Source organism: Ceratotherium simum, chromosome 22 (genome assembly GCF_057802395.1).
Source record: "Ceratotherium simum simum isolate JZ-2026a chromosome 22, ASM5780239v1, whole genome shotgun sequence".
NCBI lineage: Eukaryota > Metazoa > Chordata > Mammalia > Perissodactyla > Rhinocerotidae > Ceratotherium > Ceratotherium simum.
Window position 1 is genome coordinate 41,909,781 of NC_141921.1, and position 18,521 is coordinate 41,928,301.

An 18,521-nucleotide genomic window follows, 5' to 3' on the forward strand; every position below is an offset into this window, starting at 1 on the left:
GGCGCGGCCATGTTTGGGGCGGAGCTTCCGGTCGCCCGCATGGGAGGTTTCCGCCCTCTCGTCCCGCCTCCCTCAGCGACCTGAACGCCGCGCCCCTCCCCCGCGCGCCGCCTCCGCACACGCCCCTGCAGCGGCCACGCGGTAGCGGTGGCGCGCGCGTTCTCAGTCACCCGCGACCAGAGGGTAAGTGACAAGGCGTGGGGTCGCCGGGGAGGGAGACCGGGAGCCCGGTGCCACCCACCCAGGGGCGGGGACTTGCTTGTGGGCGGGGAGTGATGGAGGCCGCCCCGCCCCTTCAAGAGGGGGCTGCCACCCTGTCTGCGCGCGCCCGCCGCGGAACTAGTGTAACCCCCAATGGCTGTCACTCTCAGCGAGTCCCTCAACCGTGAAGCGAAGACTCACTTTCGACCCCCGGCCTGGACGGAGGGACCGCTGGGATGAGACGGCCCTGGGACGGGGATGGTGACCAGTCCCCCCACCAGCGGGCCTGGGCCCGCATCCCCGCCCCCGCCGGTGACCCAGTGACTCGATTCTCGGCCTTCAGCCACCCGGGCGCCGCAGGCGTCTTTCCAGCTCCAGCCTTTTAAACCTGCCTCCCTCCAGCCCCTGGAGGAGAAGAGCGTGAGCCGCTGGCGTTGCTGTTCCCGGTGCCCACCTGGACTCTTCTGGGAGTGGTGGGCTCCGTCTCCCCCGACTGCTCGGTGCTTGGCACAGATTAAGTAAGTGGGCAGTAAATGGCAGAGGGTTATTTTGAGAAGGGAGTGACAGCGCCTAGCCCGGTGGCGCTGGCTTTTATTACCCTGTGCCAGGCACTGGGGATACCACAGGCAGGGGACTGGGCCCTGGTCTCAGGGAACTGGAGCGTGGGAGGGGAGGCAGACCTGTGAGCCCACAATTGTAACGCAGGGTGCTATGGGAGCCTAGCCTAAAATGGATAAGTAGTGGCACGTGAAAAAAGGCTTGTGCCTGGCACGTACTAGGGATGCAGTAAGTCTTTATTGAGCAAATGAAAGAACAGTCTGTAGGTGGTTCAGCCCCCTCCCCCTCTCTTGGCTTGTCCCAGCAGATGGTTAAGGCACTCTATTGAATTTGGGACAAAGGCCAGCAACGCTGATCTTGACAGTCTCCCCCTTCTCACTTCTGATGGCCAACCTCGCTGAGAAACTGGAGTTTTAGGTCAGAATCAAAATGGGCATCTCTATGGGGAGAAAGTGTTCGCACAAGTGTTCTTAGTCTGCTCTTGACTCCTCGACTTCAGATGTACCAATGTGTGTTATGTGCACTTGAGCATGTTTCAGGGGAGAGGAGCAGTGGATTCCATCAGTTTCTCAAGAGTTTAGCACCCCAAAATGGTTAAGAACACCAGCTTAGCAGTCGATGTTCCCTGAAAGGAATCAACTTGGCAAGGTTGTTCCTCTAATGCTCCCTGTCACCACACACCTGATTTTCACTGCTAAAAAAAGTGTGTTTGCACATTGCTGTGCAAGACTAGTGTTTTGTTTTGATTGTAAGTATTTGTCTTATTTTCCCCACCAAACCGCCCAGTGGTACTGAGCCCTCTGTTGGCCTGCCTGTGGTTGCCGTGGTTCAGGGCTTCGTATACAGTGGCTGTGCAGTTACTGTAATTACTTTAACTGACCTCAGTGGTGTGTGTAAGGAGAACAGCCCAGAAGGCAGGCCCAGATGGGGCATCCTTTGTTCTGAGTTGGACGTAAATTCACGCCCTTACTGAACTTGGGTCTAGCTACTTTGGGAACCCAGCCAATGTCAAATTCTAATCATGACATGGTCTTTTTGGAGTAGCATGAACTCAGGAGAAATCTGGCTCTTTGTCGAGCCCTCACCCCATCCATCCTGCATGCAGACTGTTCCAAGTAACAGGAGATGTTCTAGGCAGGGCCACGCCAAGCTATTCCTTCTTTGGAGAGTGATCCAGTGACACTGAACGTCTGTTGGCCGCCTCTCCCCAACGCCTGCAGTCTCTGGCCCCTGAGTGCCCCTCCTTCCATCCGCCTTCTACAGCTAGAGCCTCAGCCCTCCCTCTCGCCTGGAAGCCTTTCCCCCGCCCCCTTGTGCTGCCTCCAGCTCTGGCTCTAGGCTCTTCCTTTGTCATAGCTCCGCCCAGTCGGGACACACTCGCTGGGGAAGTTTTCTGTGTTTCTTCCCCACTCACGCTGGGTCTAAGCTGGCAGAGATGGACCATCCAAAACCCAGGGTTTTCCTAGCCAGGCACCACTGCCCCTTCCTAGGAATGCGGGCCTTGGGGGCTGGCAGTGTGAGGTTCTCTGTGCCGCCCTCCATCAGGTAGATGTCATCAAGGATCCATGGGCTGAAGGAGCATGTTTTTGTGCCGGGTGGGGCTGTCATACATGGAGCCAGGCAGCAGTGGAGGGCAAAGCTTTGAGTGAGGCAGCACAGACAGTCGTAACTATGGCGTGTGGAGCCACTGGGTGGGGACATTTTCACCCTCACCGTCACCAGCCTTCTGCCTGCGTGGAAATGCAGCAACTCTCACTTGACTGTCACTCTGGAGCTTGGCTGCCTGCCCTCTGATGCCTCTTGCCCCTACCCCGTGCAGCAGGAACCCTGCCATGGTGAACGAACCCAGAGGGAATGACGGCCCCCACCCCCGCTCGGAGGGCAGCAGTAGTGGCAGCGAGAGCTCCAGGGATAGTTCGAGATGTTCCACCCCGGGGCTGGACCCCGAGCGGCATGAGAGACTCAGGGAGAAGATGAGGCGGAGGATGGATTCTGGTGACAAGTGGTTCTCCCTCGAATTCTTCCCTCCTCGGACTGCCGAGGGAGCTGTCAATCTCATCTCAAGGTGAGTTGATGTAACAGTAAGGAGGAGGGCCAGATTGGGGGGGGCTGGGGTTGGGGGAGAAGGTGCTCTGTCAGCCACGGGGGCTGGGCTGCACTTTGACCTGGCAGAAAAAGGCAGCCAGAGGGGCTGGAAGAGAGCAAAAGCAGGGTAAATCTTTTGATCCAAAGCTTCTCAGTTGTCTGTAAAAGTCTCTGCAAGCGTCTGGAACTTGTAGACACACTTCAGGGGGTTAAAACTGTTGATTCTCTCAAACTTGGGCGGAACTTGGGGCTGGCTTGTGAGTACAGTTAGGAAGTCACAAAGCGGCTTGGAGAACATTTTCAGCAAGTTAGGAATTTGGATTACGCCTCTTGAAATCTAGAAATGCCAACTGCATTACGTTAGCACACTATGAATTGCAGTTCCTTTTTTAAAGTTTATCCTTTTTGCTGTTTGCATGTCTCAGGTGTCGCTCCCAAGGTTTTGAAATTTAAAGGCACAGGGATGTTTAAATACACCATGTTACAGCTTGTAACAAAGCGGTGTGCACGTGCACACTCATGGCTCTAGAGTCTAGTTCAGGAACTGTGGCCTTGCTCTGCAAGACTGCTGGCTGCTGCACCGGGACTGGGGGGCAGCATGAAACAAACTTGTATCTGCTCACCCTCTTTTTTCCTGTTCCTGTAATGATCCTCTGCTTGCCACTCTGAGGCTTCCCCGAACCTTTGACCATTGAAATGTCTTAACTTACCCAAGATAATAAATGTGTGAGCACTTTGCAAAGTCTAAAGTGTTGCTGTCACACAAAATGGGTGCACTGTTGTTACATGTTATCTCCACAGTAATAGCAATCCTCGTAATAGCAGCTCGATTGACTGAGTGTCGACTGTGTACCAGGCACTGTGCTAAGAGCTGTGGAGCCATCTAGCGTACTATTTCTATAATGTATTATGACGTAGGTACTGTTCTCTGCCACATTTTAGAAATGAGGAAATTGAGGCTCAGAGAGATTAAGTAATTTTCCCAAGATCACACAGCTAATAAATAGCAAAGCCAGGATATGAATGCAGGTTGGTCTGATTCCATTCTGCATGCATCTCTAACTCGCAGACCCCATGGGAAGGTGGTGAAGGGTGTTGTGCTCCCGGGAGGCCCTCTTCAGAAAGAAATTCCCTACAGGTTTGACCGCATGGGGGCAGGTGGCCCCCTCTTCGTAGATGTGACTTGGCACCCAGCAGGGGACCCTGGCTCCGACAAGGAGACCTCCTCCATGGTGATCGCCAGTGCCGCTGTGAACTACTGTGGCCTGGAGACCATCCTGCACATGACCTGCTGCCATCAGAGCCGGGAGGAGATCACTGGCTATCTGCACAAGGCCAAGCGGCTGGGCCTGAAGAACATCTTGGCGTTGAGGGGAGGTGTGGAGCCAGCACCCTACTCTCGGGGCTCTGCCTTCCCCGAAGGCCTCTTCTGTCCCTGGAACGGTCCATTACTTTTCTCGGGGCCCACACTGAGCATGCTCAGGGTCTCCTCCCTGCCAGTAGCATCAGTGGGCATTGTGGGTAGTGAGTACCCTGGGCATTGCACAGATGGAGCCACCTCTTGACTCTTGACCTCGACGTAGGGGTTCAGTCGGGAAGGCAGCTGGTGACTGATAACCCTCTGCCCTGGCTATACTTAGCTTCATCAGTCGCTGGCTGCTCCCAGCTCCTGGCCCAGTCAAAGAGTGTGGTTCTGGCGTTTGTCCCAGGAGTGAGAATAGCTGCTTATGCCTCTGGTGCCTGCTGTCACCGAGCCACCCAAGTGTGGGAAGAGGGAGCCTGATGGGTGGGATCTTGTGGCCTCTGCTCCCCACCGCAAGACCACTTCTCAGTGGGGTTGGGTGAGGGTGCCTGAGCACATGCAGGTCTGAGTGGGGAAGGGATCTCAGAAGCTCCAGGCTAAACAAAGAGCAGCAGCCGTCCCCTGTGCACCACTGCCAGCGCAGTGCCCGCAGGGTTGGCACTCGGTAAATGTTTGACAGGTTGGCCGCTGTCTTCCCTCCCACTATTGACCAAGTGCTGTGCCAGGAAGAGGAGACACAAACTTAAATAATATGAAGGCTCTGCCCTTGAGGAGCTCACAGTCCTGGGTCTAAGGGGAGGGAGAAGGAGCAGAAGGGCTGTCTGGAGGTTGGGTGAGCCCCAGTGACTGTGACCTCCACCAACTCTGCAGACCCCATAGGTGACGAGTGGGAGGAGGAGGAAGGAGGCTTCAGCTATGCTGCAGACCTGGTGAAGCACATCCGAAGCGAGTTTGGTGACTACTTTGACGTCTGTGTGGCAGGTAAGTGGCTGGAGCATCCCGGTGGGTGGGGACAGAGAGGGGAAGGAATGAGACGCCCAGAGAGGCATGGGGAGCCCGCCGGTGTTCAGGTCAGGCCCTGGTAACCCAGTGCACCGTGGGCCTGAGTCTGTACCAGGTGAGGAGGGGCAGAGGTGAATTACACAATGTCCTTGCCCTCCTTCTATCACCACCACCCTCCCAGGCTGCCACCACCCCTCAAGTTTTTGTTGCTCTGCCTTATCGTGCTCTCAGCCTGCTTTCCAGCCCTATTCTGCTTCTTCTTCAAATAAAAGAGGGATATTTATTAAGATTCCGGGGGGCAGGGAATCTCAGAACCCAAGGTCAGGAAGTGGCATCAGACCTCACCAGGTGCTGGCACTAGAAACAGCCAGGAACCAAGGCCCCCTTCATTCTCTCTGGAGCCAGAGTTCCACATCTCTGCCTCCCACTGCACGTCTGCTCCATGCTTAGTCCAGTAGACGTGGGTACACATTCCCACACATGAGCTTCTGCCTGCTCCTGAGTATATGTGGTCAATTACAGCCAACAGTGCAGACTGCTTGACAGGTCTCAGTGTCAATTCCAAATTCTCAGGAGAGAGAATTGGATTGGCTCAACTCTAGTTCCATTGGCTACAGCCAGGAGGCAAGGCTCACCTTCTAGAAATGGATGGGGTGGCCTTCTCTCTTACCCCCACTCATGGGGATCCGGCCTTCAGCTTCTCAAATAGGGGCTTGCATATGGTGAGGCAGCATGTGCCAGGGACACAAAAAGTCTGGAGATTAATTTGGCACATCATCTTGGTGTGACAATTTTTCTCAAATATTTTGGGGAAAATCATATCATTTTTATATTAAAATAAACATGGCTACATTTATGGGATAGCAGGTCAAAGTGATCTGAATTAAAAAAAATAAGCCATGTGGCTTCAAGGAAATCACTTTTCTGGGTGACTTTGGGCTTAGTCCCAGGCCCCAGGTACGTGTCCACTCTCCTCAGTCAGTGGGGCTGTTGAGGTGGATGAGTCTGGGAGGCCCTGACGAGGAGTTAGGAACACAGCAGGCATGTGCAGCTGTTGGAGTGTCCATGGCTCGCATGGCCACAATCCAGTCAGTCACTTGGGGAACGTGCACGCGTGCAGCAGGCCGTGGATGATCGCGAGGGGCAGCCGGCAGAGCCGTGAGCGTCAGTGGCTGAGTGGTTTGGTGCTTTGCTGATTGTAAAGGGGGTGAGAAAGAGGATGGGGGCTTGGAAAGCACCGAGCTGACCAGGGCAGAACGAGAATATAGGAAACTGGGAAAGTCCAAGTGTGATCAAGTGCTAGACTTGTTTGGTGATATTGAGGTTTTAAAGCTATGGAGTTTCAGCTAGTAAAACTTCTTTGTTTCTGAAATTCCTGCTGGAAAAATGGCCTTGCTATTGAAAGTGTGAAATCCAGGTGCTTAATCCTCCCACCCCTTCACCCCTGGAAACAGTAGTTTTTACATCTATTTTTGATGACTTGGGGTTTCTTAAGAACGAAACTGCCTTATCATAGCAAAGCAGCTTGGCTTCCCAACAGCCTGGCCCTGGGGTCTACCCCTTCCTGGCGTGGGGTCCTGCCCTGGGCTCAGGCTGAGGAAGCCAGCACCCTGCCTGCAGTTTCATTAAGGCCTGCGGTCTTCCTGTGCAAGCAGGGCTGCTAGTAAGTTCAATTGTTTAGGGAAGTGGTCAGAGTTCATGGAGCCAGGGAGGAGCCTGCTTCCCCTCCCAGACGATTCCAGAATCCCACCTTCAGCATCCCCGGCGCGTGTCATCCTGGCTGCCCCGGTGTTTTCACACTCCAGGAGCTGCTTCCTTTGCGGGGCTCCTCGTTCTGTTGTCAGGCCACTGTCTGAATCTGACCCTGGTTCTGCCGTCAGAAGCAGCACAGTGTGACTAATAAGGAACTCGGCTGAGGTGAATCCTTTTCCCTGTGACAGACCTTGGGTCGTTCTTTCTGTTCTTTGTGTCAAACAAAAGGTCTCTGCTTTCTGCAGTTCTTCCTCGTGTAACATGGTTTCTAACTTTTCACTATCTTAGACCCCGGAGTAATTTTAATGCTAAATTAAAAGCCCTGTTTTAATCCAGTGCCCAGACTCGAGCCTAGCACCCGGATGCTGCCCAGCCAGTGCCGAATGTAGCATTTTCTCTTTTCCGTGGCCACAAAGTGCAGGCCTGATTGGCCTGGCTGGTTGCAAGGGGCGTGAGGCAGGACAGGGTGGGGAGTTTGGAGCAATCCATCCCCCCTACTCTTGGGAGGGTGGCTCCAACCCGCATCTTACCCAGGGTCATGTCCAGGGTGAGGGGCACGTCAGCAATGAGCCCAGCCACTCACCGTTCAGCCTGTCCACGCCGTGGGGGTGGAGGTACGAGTCCGGAACCCCCGAGGCAGAGAACTCTCTGTTCCCAGCTCTCTGGTTTCTTCATCACTCGCCTTGAGCAGGTGGAGCCAGCCTCTTGTACTGTCATCCCTATTGGCAGGTTACCCCAAAGGCCACCCTGACGCAGGGAGCCTTGAGGCCGACCTGAAGTACTTGAAGGAGAAGGTGTCTGCGGGAGCCGACTTCATCATCACTCAGCTTTTCTTTGAGGCTGACACGTTCTTCCGTTTTGTTAAGGCTTGCTCCGAGATAGGCATTACCTGCCCCATCCTCCCCGGCATCTTTCCTATTCAGGTGAGGGTCCCAGGAGGGCTAATGGACTCCCTCCAGCCCCGTCCTGGCACAGGGCAGGGCCCTGGGTGAAGTGCCGAGTTCATGGTAAAGTTCTTGGATGCTCGTTAGAGTCCCCTTCAGACAGATGTGCCAGTCCTTACAAAATGCCACCGAATTTTGGTTATCTCTAACTGCCCCCTAAGACAGCAGAAGTGCCTATTGGAGGGCCTTGTTGTAGTTTGGCTTACTGACAGATGTCACTAAAAGGGATTAAATCTCGCATTTAAATTTTGCTTAAATCAGTGTTTCCCAGACTTGGCTGTCTTCAGAATCATTTGATAAGCTTTCTTCAAAAGATGGATTTCCAGATCCCATGCCCAGAAGTTTGATGCAGTGGATCTGATGTGGGGCCTGGGAAGTTGTACATCACATCTTAAGTTTTGCAGGTGATTCTGATGATCTGTGAGGCTTGGGAACCACTGGGTTAGGTGACCACATGTCATCAATAAATACATCTAGGTGCTAAAGGGCTGGCTCAGACCGCTGGCAGGGATGCTACAGTCAGCTGCTGTACTCTGCAAAGAGCGGGAGAAGCAGGACTGGGCAAGGTCCTCGTACAATGTGGCCTGACTTTCCTGGGTCCCTTTGTGTTGCACTCCACTTGGCCAGGAGACCTGCTGGGGGACAGGGTGGGGAGTGAGTATTTAGGGTGAGAGAGGGCTGGGAGTTAGCCCCACAGCCCCCTCGTGTCTCGGACAGGGCTACCACTCCCTTCGGCAGCTTGTGAAGCTGTCCAAGCTGGAGGTGCCGCAGCAGATCAAGGATGTGATCGAGCCGATCAAAGACAACGACGCTGCCATCCGCAGCTATGGCATCGAGCAGGCCGTGAGCCTGTGCCGGGAGCTTCTGGCAAGTGGCTTGGTGCCGGGCCTCCACTTCTATACCCTCAACCGCGAGGTAGCCACCATCGAGGTGCTGAAGCGTCTGGGCCTGTGGATCGAGGACCCCAGGTGAGGCCAGTGGCCCGGATTCAGGCCCAGGAGCTGCGGTGGAAAGTCAGGTGGGCAGAGAAGTCAGAAGGAGCACGGCCTCGTGGTGCTGGCTACCACGGGGTACAGAGTGATGTCTACGCTGTGGCTGGTGGCTCACTGAGGATCCCAGTCTTGGGGGATCTCCACGTGTGGCTTGACATTTACGAATCAGACCGAAGAGCCAGGCTCAGTGGTGCCCTGCGCCTCCCTGCTCCCTCTGGCCGATCCCTTACCATTTCTGTCTCATTCTCATCCAGGCGTCCCCTGCCCTGGGCTGTCAGTGCCCACCCCAAGCGCCGGGAGGAAGATGTACGTCCCATATTCTGGGCCTCCAGGCCGAGGAGTTACATCTACCGCACCCAGGACTGGGATGAGTTCCCCAACGGCCGCTGGTGAGCTGCAGACGCACCATGGCGAATGAATCCTATTTCTTGGGAGGAGGGAGGCAGGAGATGGCATGCTTATGGTTGAGCCTTTGGGAGGAGCAACGGGGAAAAGGATTCCCAGGAATGCCCCCCAGGCACGTGGGTGTGACTGTCCTGTCAGAAGCCCAAGGTCAGGAGTATGCCTTGACCTCTGGACACCTCCTCCACCAGGGGCAACTCCTCCTCACCGGCCTTCGGGGAGCTGAAGGACTACTACCTCTTCTACCTCAAGAGCAAGTCCCCGAGGGAAGAGCTGCTAAAGATGTGGGGCGAGGAGCTGACCAGTGAAGAGAGTGTCTTTGAAGTCTTTGCCTGCTACCTCTCGGGAGAGCCCAACCAGAACGGCTACAAAGTGAGTGGGGCTGAGGCGGGATCCAGGTGACCTCCCCCGCCCTGTCTCCCCGTGGGCCAGACCGCGGGGCTGTGACTTCCCCACCCTGAGCCTCATCTTTCCGTGTCTGGACATGGCACCTCAGCAAAGGGAAGGGTGAGTTGGGACATCCCCACCTAAGGGTGCCTGGAAGGGGCTTATAGAGGCAAAGACAGGCTGGGTCTCTGACAGAGCCCATGAGAGGGAGACACCCAGGGCGCCAGATCTGATCGTGGCCCCCGCCCGGCTCACCCTCTCTCCCAGGTGACTTGCCTGCCCTGGAATGACGAGCCCTTGGCAGCTGAGACGAGCCTGATGAAGGAGGAGCTGCTGCGAGTGAACCGGCAGGGCATCCTCACCATCAACTCCCAGCCCAACATTAACGGGAAGCCGTCCTCCGACCCCACTGTGGGCTGGGGCCCCAGCGGGGGCTATGTCTTCCAGAAGGTATGGCAGGGACACACAGGGCAACCCCACCTTGGCCGGCACGCAGGGGTTCTCCAGAGATGGGGACAGAGAAGCCTTCCTCTCCGGGGGCTCTTTATTCTGAGTGGCAGTGGACCAGAGGGGACGGGAGCTCACACTTTAAGTCAGATAGACTTAGGTAGGCAGGACACTTGACTGCTCTGAGCCTCAGCTTTCTCTTCTATACAATGGGGCTGTGTCCTATCACGTTCTGGGGATGAAAAGTGACCAAGCGTGTAAAGCGCCTTGCACGTGGGAAGAACATGGAAGCGTTCACTGAATGAGAGCTGTTATTACTCATCTGAGCTGATGCTGCTCTCCTAGGGCTGCTGGAGTTAGTTAAGACTGCGTTCTCAACTGGAGACCCTGGGCTTTGGAGTTAGAGACCTGGGTTTGAGGACCAGCTCTGCTGTTTACCCTCATGCAGCCAAGTTGCTCAACTGCCTTGAACTTAGTTTCCTCATCTGTAAAGTGGGGATAATGGTGCCCACCCGGCAGTCTTATAAGCATTACTGCAAATGAATTTAAATGAACCCAGCTTAACCCCCATTTGGTGCTAGAGAAGCCCTCAGTGTCATTGTCACATCCAGTGCGGGGGAAGACGGGATGTGTCAGGCCTCTCTCACATGCCTGAGCTTGTCAGACTGGGCCTCCTGTACAGCTTTGGAAATGGCTTCTCCATGGAGCCTTCCCCAGTTGGATGAAGGGTGGCAGATGTCCCTCAGACCTGTGCAGACTGAGAGATCTCACATACCTGCTCCCCTCCCCTTTGCTCGTGTATTTGCCAGCTCTGCAGTTCATGATTCCATCCACATGGCCACCGCTAGTCCCGATGCCTTAAGTGTCTGCATGGGGGCCTCCCTGGCCGGTCAGGAGGGCAGGCGTCTGGCGTTTCAGAGCACACGGCCTGCTCAGAGCACACAGAAGAAGGCGTCTGGCAAGGACTTGGCTTATGTGACAGGTGCCTGTGTTGCTCCCCCAGGCCTACTTAGAGTTCTTCACCTCCCGCGAGACAGTGGAAGCGCTTCTGCAAGTGCTGAAGAAGTATGAGTTCCGGGTCAACTACCACATCGTCGATGTGAAGGTAGGCAGCTCCTGGTCCAGACGGCGCGTAGCAGGGCCGGAGCCCAGGGCTGAGGGCACCCGTGCTTCTGCCTCCGTTCAGTCACCGAGCACCTAGCTTCCAGCCAGGGACACGCAAGACAGATGTGCAGACAGAGCTAGGACCCTGCCTCAGAGAGCTCCCAGCCTAGTGAGGGAGACCACTGGGATAACTGGGACTCCGTGTGAGCAGACAGTAAAGTTCAGTGTACAGTGCTGGGGACCCCGGAGGGACGTCTAACCTGGGAGGTCAGGGAAGGCTCTTGAGGCCTGTGTGGCCTGAATCTTTAAGGCCAAGGAGGAGAAGGGCATTTCAGGGAAGGGGCAGAGGGCGTGCAAAGGCATGGGCCGCACAGCCTTTGGGACACTGCTGAATGGGGTCAGAGGGAGGCTGAAGTGTTAAGCAGGGGCCACGTCCTTGTCCTACTTGGAATTTGGGTTTTTCCCTAAGGGCCAGAGGGAGCCTTTCCCAGCCGTGGAGTGACTTGGCTCCGTGTTTTGTTTTAGGCAGGTCACAGGGGACAGCTGTGTGAATAGTGGGGCCGGGGAAGACTAGAGTCAGAGGCCCTCGTGGTAGTCCGAGTGACAGAGAGCAGGGGGCTAGACACAAGGGGACAGGTGGGAGAGTAAGCCGAGCACCAGATGTGGAGCTGATTGGGGCACAGAGAGGAGGAAGGAAATGCCCAGGATGGCCTCTAGGTTTGGGGCTCACGTGGCGAGTGCCACTATTCACATTGCTACAGAGTGGGAGGGGCGGGCAGGGGGCATGAGCAGAGCGCTCCCCCTGAGTTGAGCCCCTCAGGCAGGAAGAGGACTGCAATGTGTTTGCCCCAAGTCTGCTCTTGCCCCCACCCACGCCCCTCAGGGTGAAAACATCACCAATGCCCCTGAGCTGCAGCCCAACGCCGTCACTTGGGGCATCTTCCCTGGGCGAGAGATCATCCAGCCCACAGTGGTGGATCCTGTCAGCTTCATGTTCTGGAAGGTAAGGGGGCCGGGAGCTGGCCTGCCCTGCTCCTCGAAAACCTTGGGCAGGCAGTATGGCTGGGTCCTGAGTGTGGCTGGAGGCCACACCCCTGGGGCTGACGGACTTGGCCTTCCCACCTGCGCCTTGATTCTGACTCATGGTATTTATTTCTGGGGTGGGGGGTGGGAGGTGGCACTGGCAGTAAGTCTTGTTCTATTCCTGGAAATGTCCTGCTGGGCAACGGCAGAGGCCCTTGGGGCATGGAGCATGGAGCACGGAGTCCTGACCCGAGGGCAGCTCTGTTAACCTTGCGTGTGTGTGTGTGCGCGCGCATGCGCGTGCGCTGGTGCATGTGTGCCTGTGTGTGTGCATGTGCAGGATGAGGCCTTCGCCCTGTGGATCGAGCAGTGGGGCAAGCTGTATGACGAGGAGTCCCCGTCACGCATGATCATCCAGTACATCCACGACAACTACTTCCTGGTCAACCTGGTGGACAATGAGTTTCCGCTGGACAACTGCCTGTGGCAGGTGGTGGAAGACACATTTGAGCTTCTCAACAGGCCCATCCCGAATGAGAGGGAGATGGAGGCTCCGTGACTCTGCACCAACATCCTTAATTTGAGGCTGCTATGTCCCACCTCCCTCCTCCCCAGTCCTGGTTCTCCTGGGGACCCCTGTTCTCCTTCATTTCTCCCCAAGCCCTGGCCTCCACTTCCCCACATGATGATGGCAGCTAGACTGGTGTGAGGCTTCTGGGCTCTGGCTGGACCTGAGTCAGCCCCACGCGGAGCCCTGTGTTCCCTGCTCAGCCAGGACTTGTGCTCTTTTGTGGGGAGCACCTCCGTCCTGCAGAGGAGCACGGTGGGCGGAGCAGCATCCTCCCTGAGAGGGGAGACCAGCTGTTGGATGAGCCCTGGCACCAGGGCAGCCCCTGGGAGCCTGCCTGGGACTGCAGTGACCTTGCACTTAGGACCTGTGGAGGACGGGCAGAGTGAACACAGGCAGCAGGCACGGTGGTTTTCCGGGGGGACATGGCGAAGCGAAGGTGCTGCACCCTTCTGCCTCCTAGACATTGGCAGCTGGGCACTAGTTACTTGTGACTGAGGGGCAGACCACTGCACTGCCTACCTCCTGCCCTGCCGAGGTACCAGCCCCCGGACAGGCCTTGGGCTGAAACCTAATAATGCATTTCTTGCCCCCTTCTACCTGAGCTCAGCTGGGTTTCACCTTTCTGCAGTGCTGCTGCTTGAAACCGTCATCTCTGCGTCCTGGAGGCTGGAGAGGCGCGCCTCCCAAGGGTTAGAGGCGTCTGAAGCCTTGTGCTTGGTGGAGCCCTTGGCCTTCCCTGTTTGCCCTTTTTCCCCTGGCCATGAAGAAATACCCTGTCCCTTACCGTCAAGGGCAAAGATGGGCTCTCCCGAGCAGGGCTTCTTCCTGGCTTATGTTTTAGGTGGGACCCCCTCCTGCCAGCTGCTCCCTTCCTCTGTGCACCCCGTCCCAGAGCTGTCTGCCTGGCCTTGCTCCCCAGGAGTCAGCCCTCAAGGCTCCTGCCTAGGGGCGGTGACTGGCGGATGCACGTAGGCTGGTCCCTGCCTGCTGGTCTTTGCTGGCTCAGTGGAGGGGGCCGTGGTGGATGTCCAAAGAGCAGCCTGATGACAGGAGGCAGCAGCGTCGTGGGCAAGTTCTCTTCACTTCCTTCCCAGACGGGCGGGCTGGGGCCGAGGGGCCAGCCTGGAGGGGCAGCGGGGCAGCTTTAGGAGAGACTGAGCAAGAGAAGCAGCCAGGACTAAGGAGGGCGTTTTATTGTCCTTGGGAGCTCCTAGGATGAGCGCCCCTGGGGCCTGATAGCCTCCACTCCCCCTCCCCTGGTGGGTGGGGCACGGTTGCTTCCCTGGGAAGGCTGGGCTCAGTTTCTGTTTTTCTTTCCACGGGAACAGTCACAGCTGCAGCTGGGCCCCTGCTCTGCCCCAGGTCTAGCACACACGGGGGCCCTGGCAGCTTCCAGCCTGCTCCCAGGGCTCCTGATGGCCAGCTTGCTCAGGGGTCTCAGGCTGCTGCTGTCTCCTCTCCTTGGGCCCCTGGCTACCAAGCACTGGTGCCACTTCTCAAAGGCCTGGAATCAGAGGCGGGGGGGAGGCAATCTGGCTCCCTCCTGGGTCTGTGCTCTAAGTGCTGGGCTAACACCTGTGCCCAGCTCTTTCTGTCCCCGGGGGAATAGGAGGCACCTCCCTCCACTCCCGGCAGGCAGCGTCAGGCCAAATGCAGGGCTCAGAATAGACCTGACTCCTGATCTGGGAAGCTATGCTCAGAGCGAAGCACATAAGTGAGTGAGGGGGCACTCAGGGACCCACACCCTACACCGGCCAGCGTGGGCAGCAGATGTGCCACAGGCCAAGCCTTGTTCCCAAACTTGAGTGATGGGGTAGGACTTGCTGAGCACGGGGCCACCAATTAAATCAAGGGCTCTAGAGTCCAAGCTGTTTTCTCTAACTGAACTGACCCCTTCCCTGAAAATGAAGGGGCCCTGAGGGTGGTGAGCAGGGAGCGTGCAGCTCAGAAATGTCCAGGTGTGGCACTAGTTTTGGAAGAGCTTACTGGGAGGTGGGGGCTGCCCCCCCAGTACCTGGGAAAGGACCCAGCTGTCGTCTTGTTGCTGTAATCGCTGAGCCACCCGCAGCCGCAGGACCTGCCTCCGCCACGTTCGCCAGGCCCATCTCAGATGCCACTGCCTGAGCTATGGGGACAGTTGATGAGAGGGCCCTGAGCTGGGCCCGCTGTTGCCTCTGGCAGCCCCAGCCCCTCTGCTGCCTCTCCCGCCTGCAGCTCTGTGGCACCAGGATGAAAGGGATGTGACAAAGCAGGTATCATCTGAGGTGCATTAAAAATGCAGATTCCTGGGCCTGTTCCCCAAGGGTTCAGGTTTGGTCGTCCAAAGACCATACTTTGTGAGACTTTGTTTCTAGGGGTTATGGTTGAGATGGGAGATAAGCACGAGGATGGGGAGGGGCTGCCCCCACTCACCAGTGTCCGAGCCAGCCGCTTTGCCCCCTGAGCATCTACCCAACGCTGCCACGTCACTGCCAGGTGCCTGGCCTGCTGGGTACCCTGGAGCCGGCGAAGCAGTGCCTCAAGGTGCCAGCGTTGCAGGTATTTCCTCCTGGGGGGAGAGGCCCTGGTGTGTGTCCTGAAGGCCAAGAGCATCATGACTCCTGCATGGCCAGGAAAAAGGGCAGAGCCATGGGCGTGGCCCTGCTCCTCCAGGATCCTGCTGGAACCAGCACTGTCCAGAGAGGGCCCAGCTCTCGCCGTGGCTCAGCCAAGCCCCTGGTCCCTGCCTCCACTCCACACGCATGCAGCTGCTCACCCCCACCGCCTCTCATCGGCCTCGCCTTTGCCCTTTGGGGCGCCGGTCTCAGAGCTGCGGTCCTCTCCGGGTCCTGTAGGGAGCTGGCCCTGGGCCCAGCTGCTGTGTCCAGGCCACTGCAGCCAGAGCTGGAAGGCGTGGTAGAGGGGAGGCTCTCTGTCGCCTGGAAAGGAGTTGTGTCAGAAGAGGTTAACACATCCTTGCAGGAGGGCAAACTCTCCCTTAGTCTGCTCCTAGAAGTGGAGGGCAGTGAAGAGGGGTGAACCTCAAAAGGTGTTAAGCATTGTGCCCCCCACTTCCACCACATCTGCCCAACCCTCCAGCAGCGCTGGGCTGCCGCCCAAAGAGAAATAACAGGCCAGGAGAAAACACTTGTTTTCTCACAATGGCTGAAATATTCCAGAAGAAGAAATGGGAGGGGGAAACGCAGTACAGTAGTCCCCCCTCATCTGAGGGGGATACGTTCCAAGACCCCCAGTGGATGCCTGAAGCTGCGGATAGTACTGAACCCTCTACGCTGTATATAATATGTTTTTTTGTGTGTGTACATACTTGAGATGTGACAGCAAAACTAGCACGAATTTCATTTTCTTTCTTCACATTTTCACAGAAGATTCATTCTTTCTGTAGATCTTAGCAACCTCAGCATACCATTTTTTTCTTTCTTTATTAAATCAAGAACTTTCACCTTTTCACTTAGAGGAAGCACTTTACAGCTTCTCTTTGGCATTTCTGAATTGCCAGCATTACCACTCTTGTGTTTTGGGGGCCATTAGTAACATAAAGATTACTTGAACACAAGCCCTGCGATCTGATCTGATACCCAAGACAGCTAAGGGACTAATGGGCTAGTAGTGTATACAGTGGGGACTTGGGACAAAGGGATGATTCACATCCCAGGGGTATGGAGCGGGACTACACAAGATTTCATGATACTCAGAGTAGCACACAATTTAAAACTTAGGAATTATTTCCGGAACTTTCCATTTAATATTTTCTGACCCTCAGAAAGTGAAACCTCAGATAAGAGGAGACTACTGTAAAGTCATAAGACAGATTTGCCAAGGAGCTCGAAGCTGATTCCCATTCCCTTGAGGGCTGGTGACTGGCTTACCCCGGCACTTCACAAGTCCGGCCCCAGGGGCAGGTCTCCTTACTCTGAGCCCAGGCTGCTTCTCTCCACTTCCTCTGTCCACTGAGGTTGTGGTGCTGGGTTGGGCCAGACAGCATGGGCCCTGTGGCCTGTGGCCTGCAGCTGCGGGCCTGAGGAAAAAGCCGGAGAGGAAAACCTGAACCAAATGGGTTTGGACTCCTGGGCCCAGGTGACCTGGCAGGCTTCCTTTCCTGTCCTGCCCCTGACTGGTAGTGGGGCCTTCTACCTGTGCGTGCACAAGTGGGACGGTTCACGTTGTCCCACGTTTTCTCTTGAGCCCCGAGCTCCCAGAGGAGACAGAAAAGGTGCCCAAGAGCAATATGGCCATCAGTACCCACCACTGTCTCTTCTCCCATCCTTCCATGTGGCTGGAGCTTCAAGCAGAGGGGTGGACCAATACTAGCTACCTCTCGGTGAGAGCTTACTTGTGCCAGGGACAGCCTGTGAGGCGGGTATTACCCTCCCCACTTAAGCTTTACAATGCTAGATCACTTGCCTGAGGCCCCGCCTTTTGGGAGTGGTCGTCTCCATAGCTGGAGCCCCCAGCTGCAACTCTATACAGACCAGGGGCTCTAAGGGACTCTGCCACCATGAGATGGCATAATACCTGCTCGCATCCTCAGATGAGGGCTGCCTGGGCACGTGTGTTTGTGTGGTAGAAAGGAGGGGCCTGGAATTCAGCACCCCAGCTACCATTCCCAACATTGGCTTTTGGTTTCTTTTTCAGTTTCTCCATCAGTAAATGGGATCCCTGCCTGCCCTTGCTAACAGGCATGGAATGAAAGTGTTTATAAACATACTCTGCAAATAAAATTGTCTTGTAATACAGATGCAGAAATAAAATACTCTAGGGGCCGGCCCGGTGGCGCAAGCGGTTTAGTGCACGTGCTCCGCTGCGATGGCCCGGGGTTCGCCGGTTCGGATCCCGGGCGCACACTGACGTACCACTTGTCAGGCCATGCTGTGGCGGCGTCCCATATAAAGTGGAGGAAGATGGGCACGGATGTTAGCCCAGGGCCAGTCTTCCTCAGCAAAAAAAAGAGGAGGATTGGCAGATGTTAGCACAGGGCTGATCTCACACACACACACACACACACAAAAAAAGGAAAGAAAATACTCTAAAACCCCAAAATCTGCTGTTGCCATAGCCTCATGTATGTGAAGATGTGCATTCTGCAAGTAACCAAATTCAGTCTTTCAATTCCATTTAAAAAAACACTTCAATCTTTTTCCTTAGAATCTTTCTAGAGGCTATTATATACTTCCTGGCATTCTGAAACAGGATTCTTGCTGATGCCAGTACATCTTGAGGAACATTAAGTGGCCTGCCAGTAACTCTGGGGCTGTGTGTTCTGCTATAACATGTCCCTAGACTGCTGTGCAGTGTCACTTCTTGAGCCTGGCTTTCACTGTGGCCTCGTCCCTCCTGCTGGGCCATCAAGCTCTCGTCACCATTTGCTGGTGTCAGAACTAACTACATCTCGTCTGGAGAGGGGCTGGCAGTTATCTTTGGGTAGAGAGAGTTATGAAAGAAAGCTTTTTTTCAGGGCCAGCCCCGTGGCATAGCCGTTAAGTGCGTGTGCTCTGCTGCTGGCGGCCCGGGTTCTGATCCCGGGCGCGCACCGATGCACCGCTTGTCAGGCCATGCTGAGGCGGCGTCCCATATAAAGTAGAGAAAGATGGGCACAGATGTTAGCCCAGGGCCAGTCTTCCTCAGCAAAAAGAGGAGGATTGGCATAGGTGTTAGCTCAGGGCTGATCTTCCTCACACACACACACACACACACACATAAAAGAAAGCTTTTTTCATTTATATTTTCTGAAATGAGCATGTTTCATCTTT

The 18,521-nt window shown here is 55.8% G+C and overlaps 2 protein-coding genes across 4 annotated transcripts in view; one reads left to right on the forward strand and one right to left on the reverse strand.

Moving 5' to 3' along the window:
- MTHFR (methylenetetrahydrofolate reductase) lies at positions 1 to 16,125 on the forward strand. 3 transcript variants are annotated; one of them, XM_087446813.1, is made up of 13 exons: positions 1 to 183; positions 545 to 719; positions 2,579 to 2,824; positions 3,983 to 4,221; positions 5,018 to 5,128; positions 7,631 to 7,824; positions 8,563 to 8,813; positions 9,092 to 9,226; positions 9,431 to 9,611; positions 9,894 to 10,076; positions 11,077 to 11,178; positions 12,061 to 12,180; positions 12,541 to 16,125. In XM_087446813.1, the coding sequence occupies exons 3-13, from the start codon at positions 2,592 to 2,594 to the stop codon at positions 12,757 to 12,759; spliced, it is 1,968 nt and encodes a 655-aa protein (XP_087302939.1). In that variant the 5' UTR covers positions 1 to 183; positions 545 to 719; positions 2,579 to 2,591; the 3' UTR covers positions 12,760 to 16,125. The 3 variants fall into 3 exon arrangements, with proteins under 3 accessions (XP_087302939.1, XP_087302940.1, XP_087302941.1); XM_087446814.1 differs by having other exon boundaries at positions 46 to 183; positions 372 to 719; XM_087446815.1 differs by lacking the exons at positions 1 to 183; positions 545 to 719 and adding an exon at positions 798 to 2,304.
- C22H1orf167 (chromosome 22 C1orf167 homolog) overlaps positions 14,136 to 18,521 on the reverse strand; it is a 21,657-nt gene continuing 17,271 nt past the window's right edge. Inside the window, 5 exon segments of the mRNA XM_087445762.1 lie at positions 14,136 to 14,215; positions 14,218 to 14,275; positions 15,184 to 15,316; positions 15,533 to 15,689; positions 16,684 to 16,789. Of these exon segments, the coding sequence (XP_087301888.1) occupies positions 14,136 to 14,215; positions 14,218 to 14,275; positions 15,184 to 15,316; positions 15,533 to 15,689; positions 16,684 to 16,789 (534 nt within the window).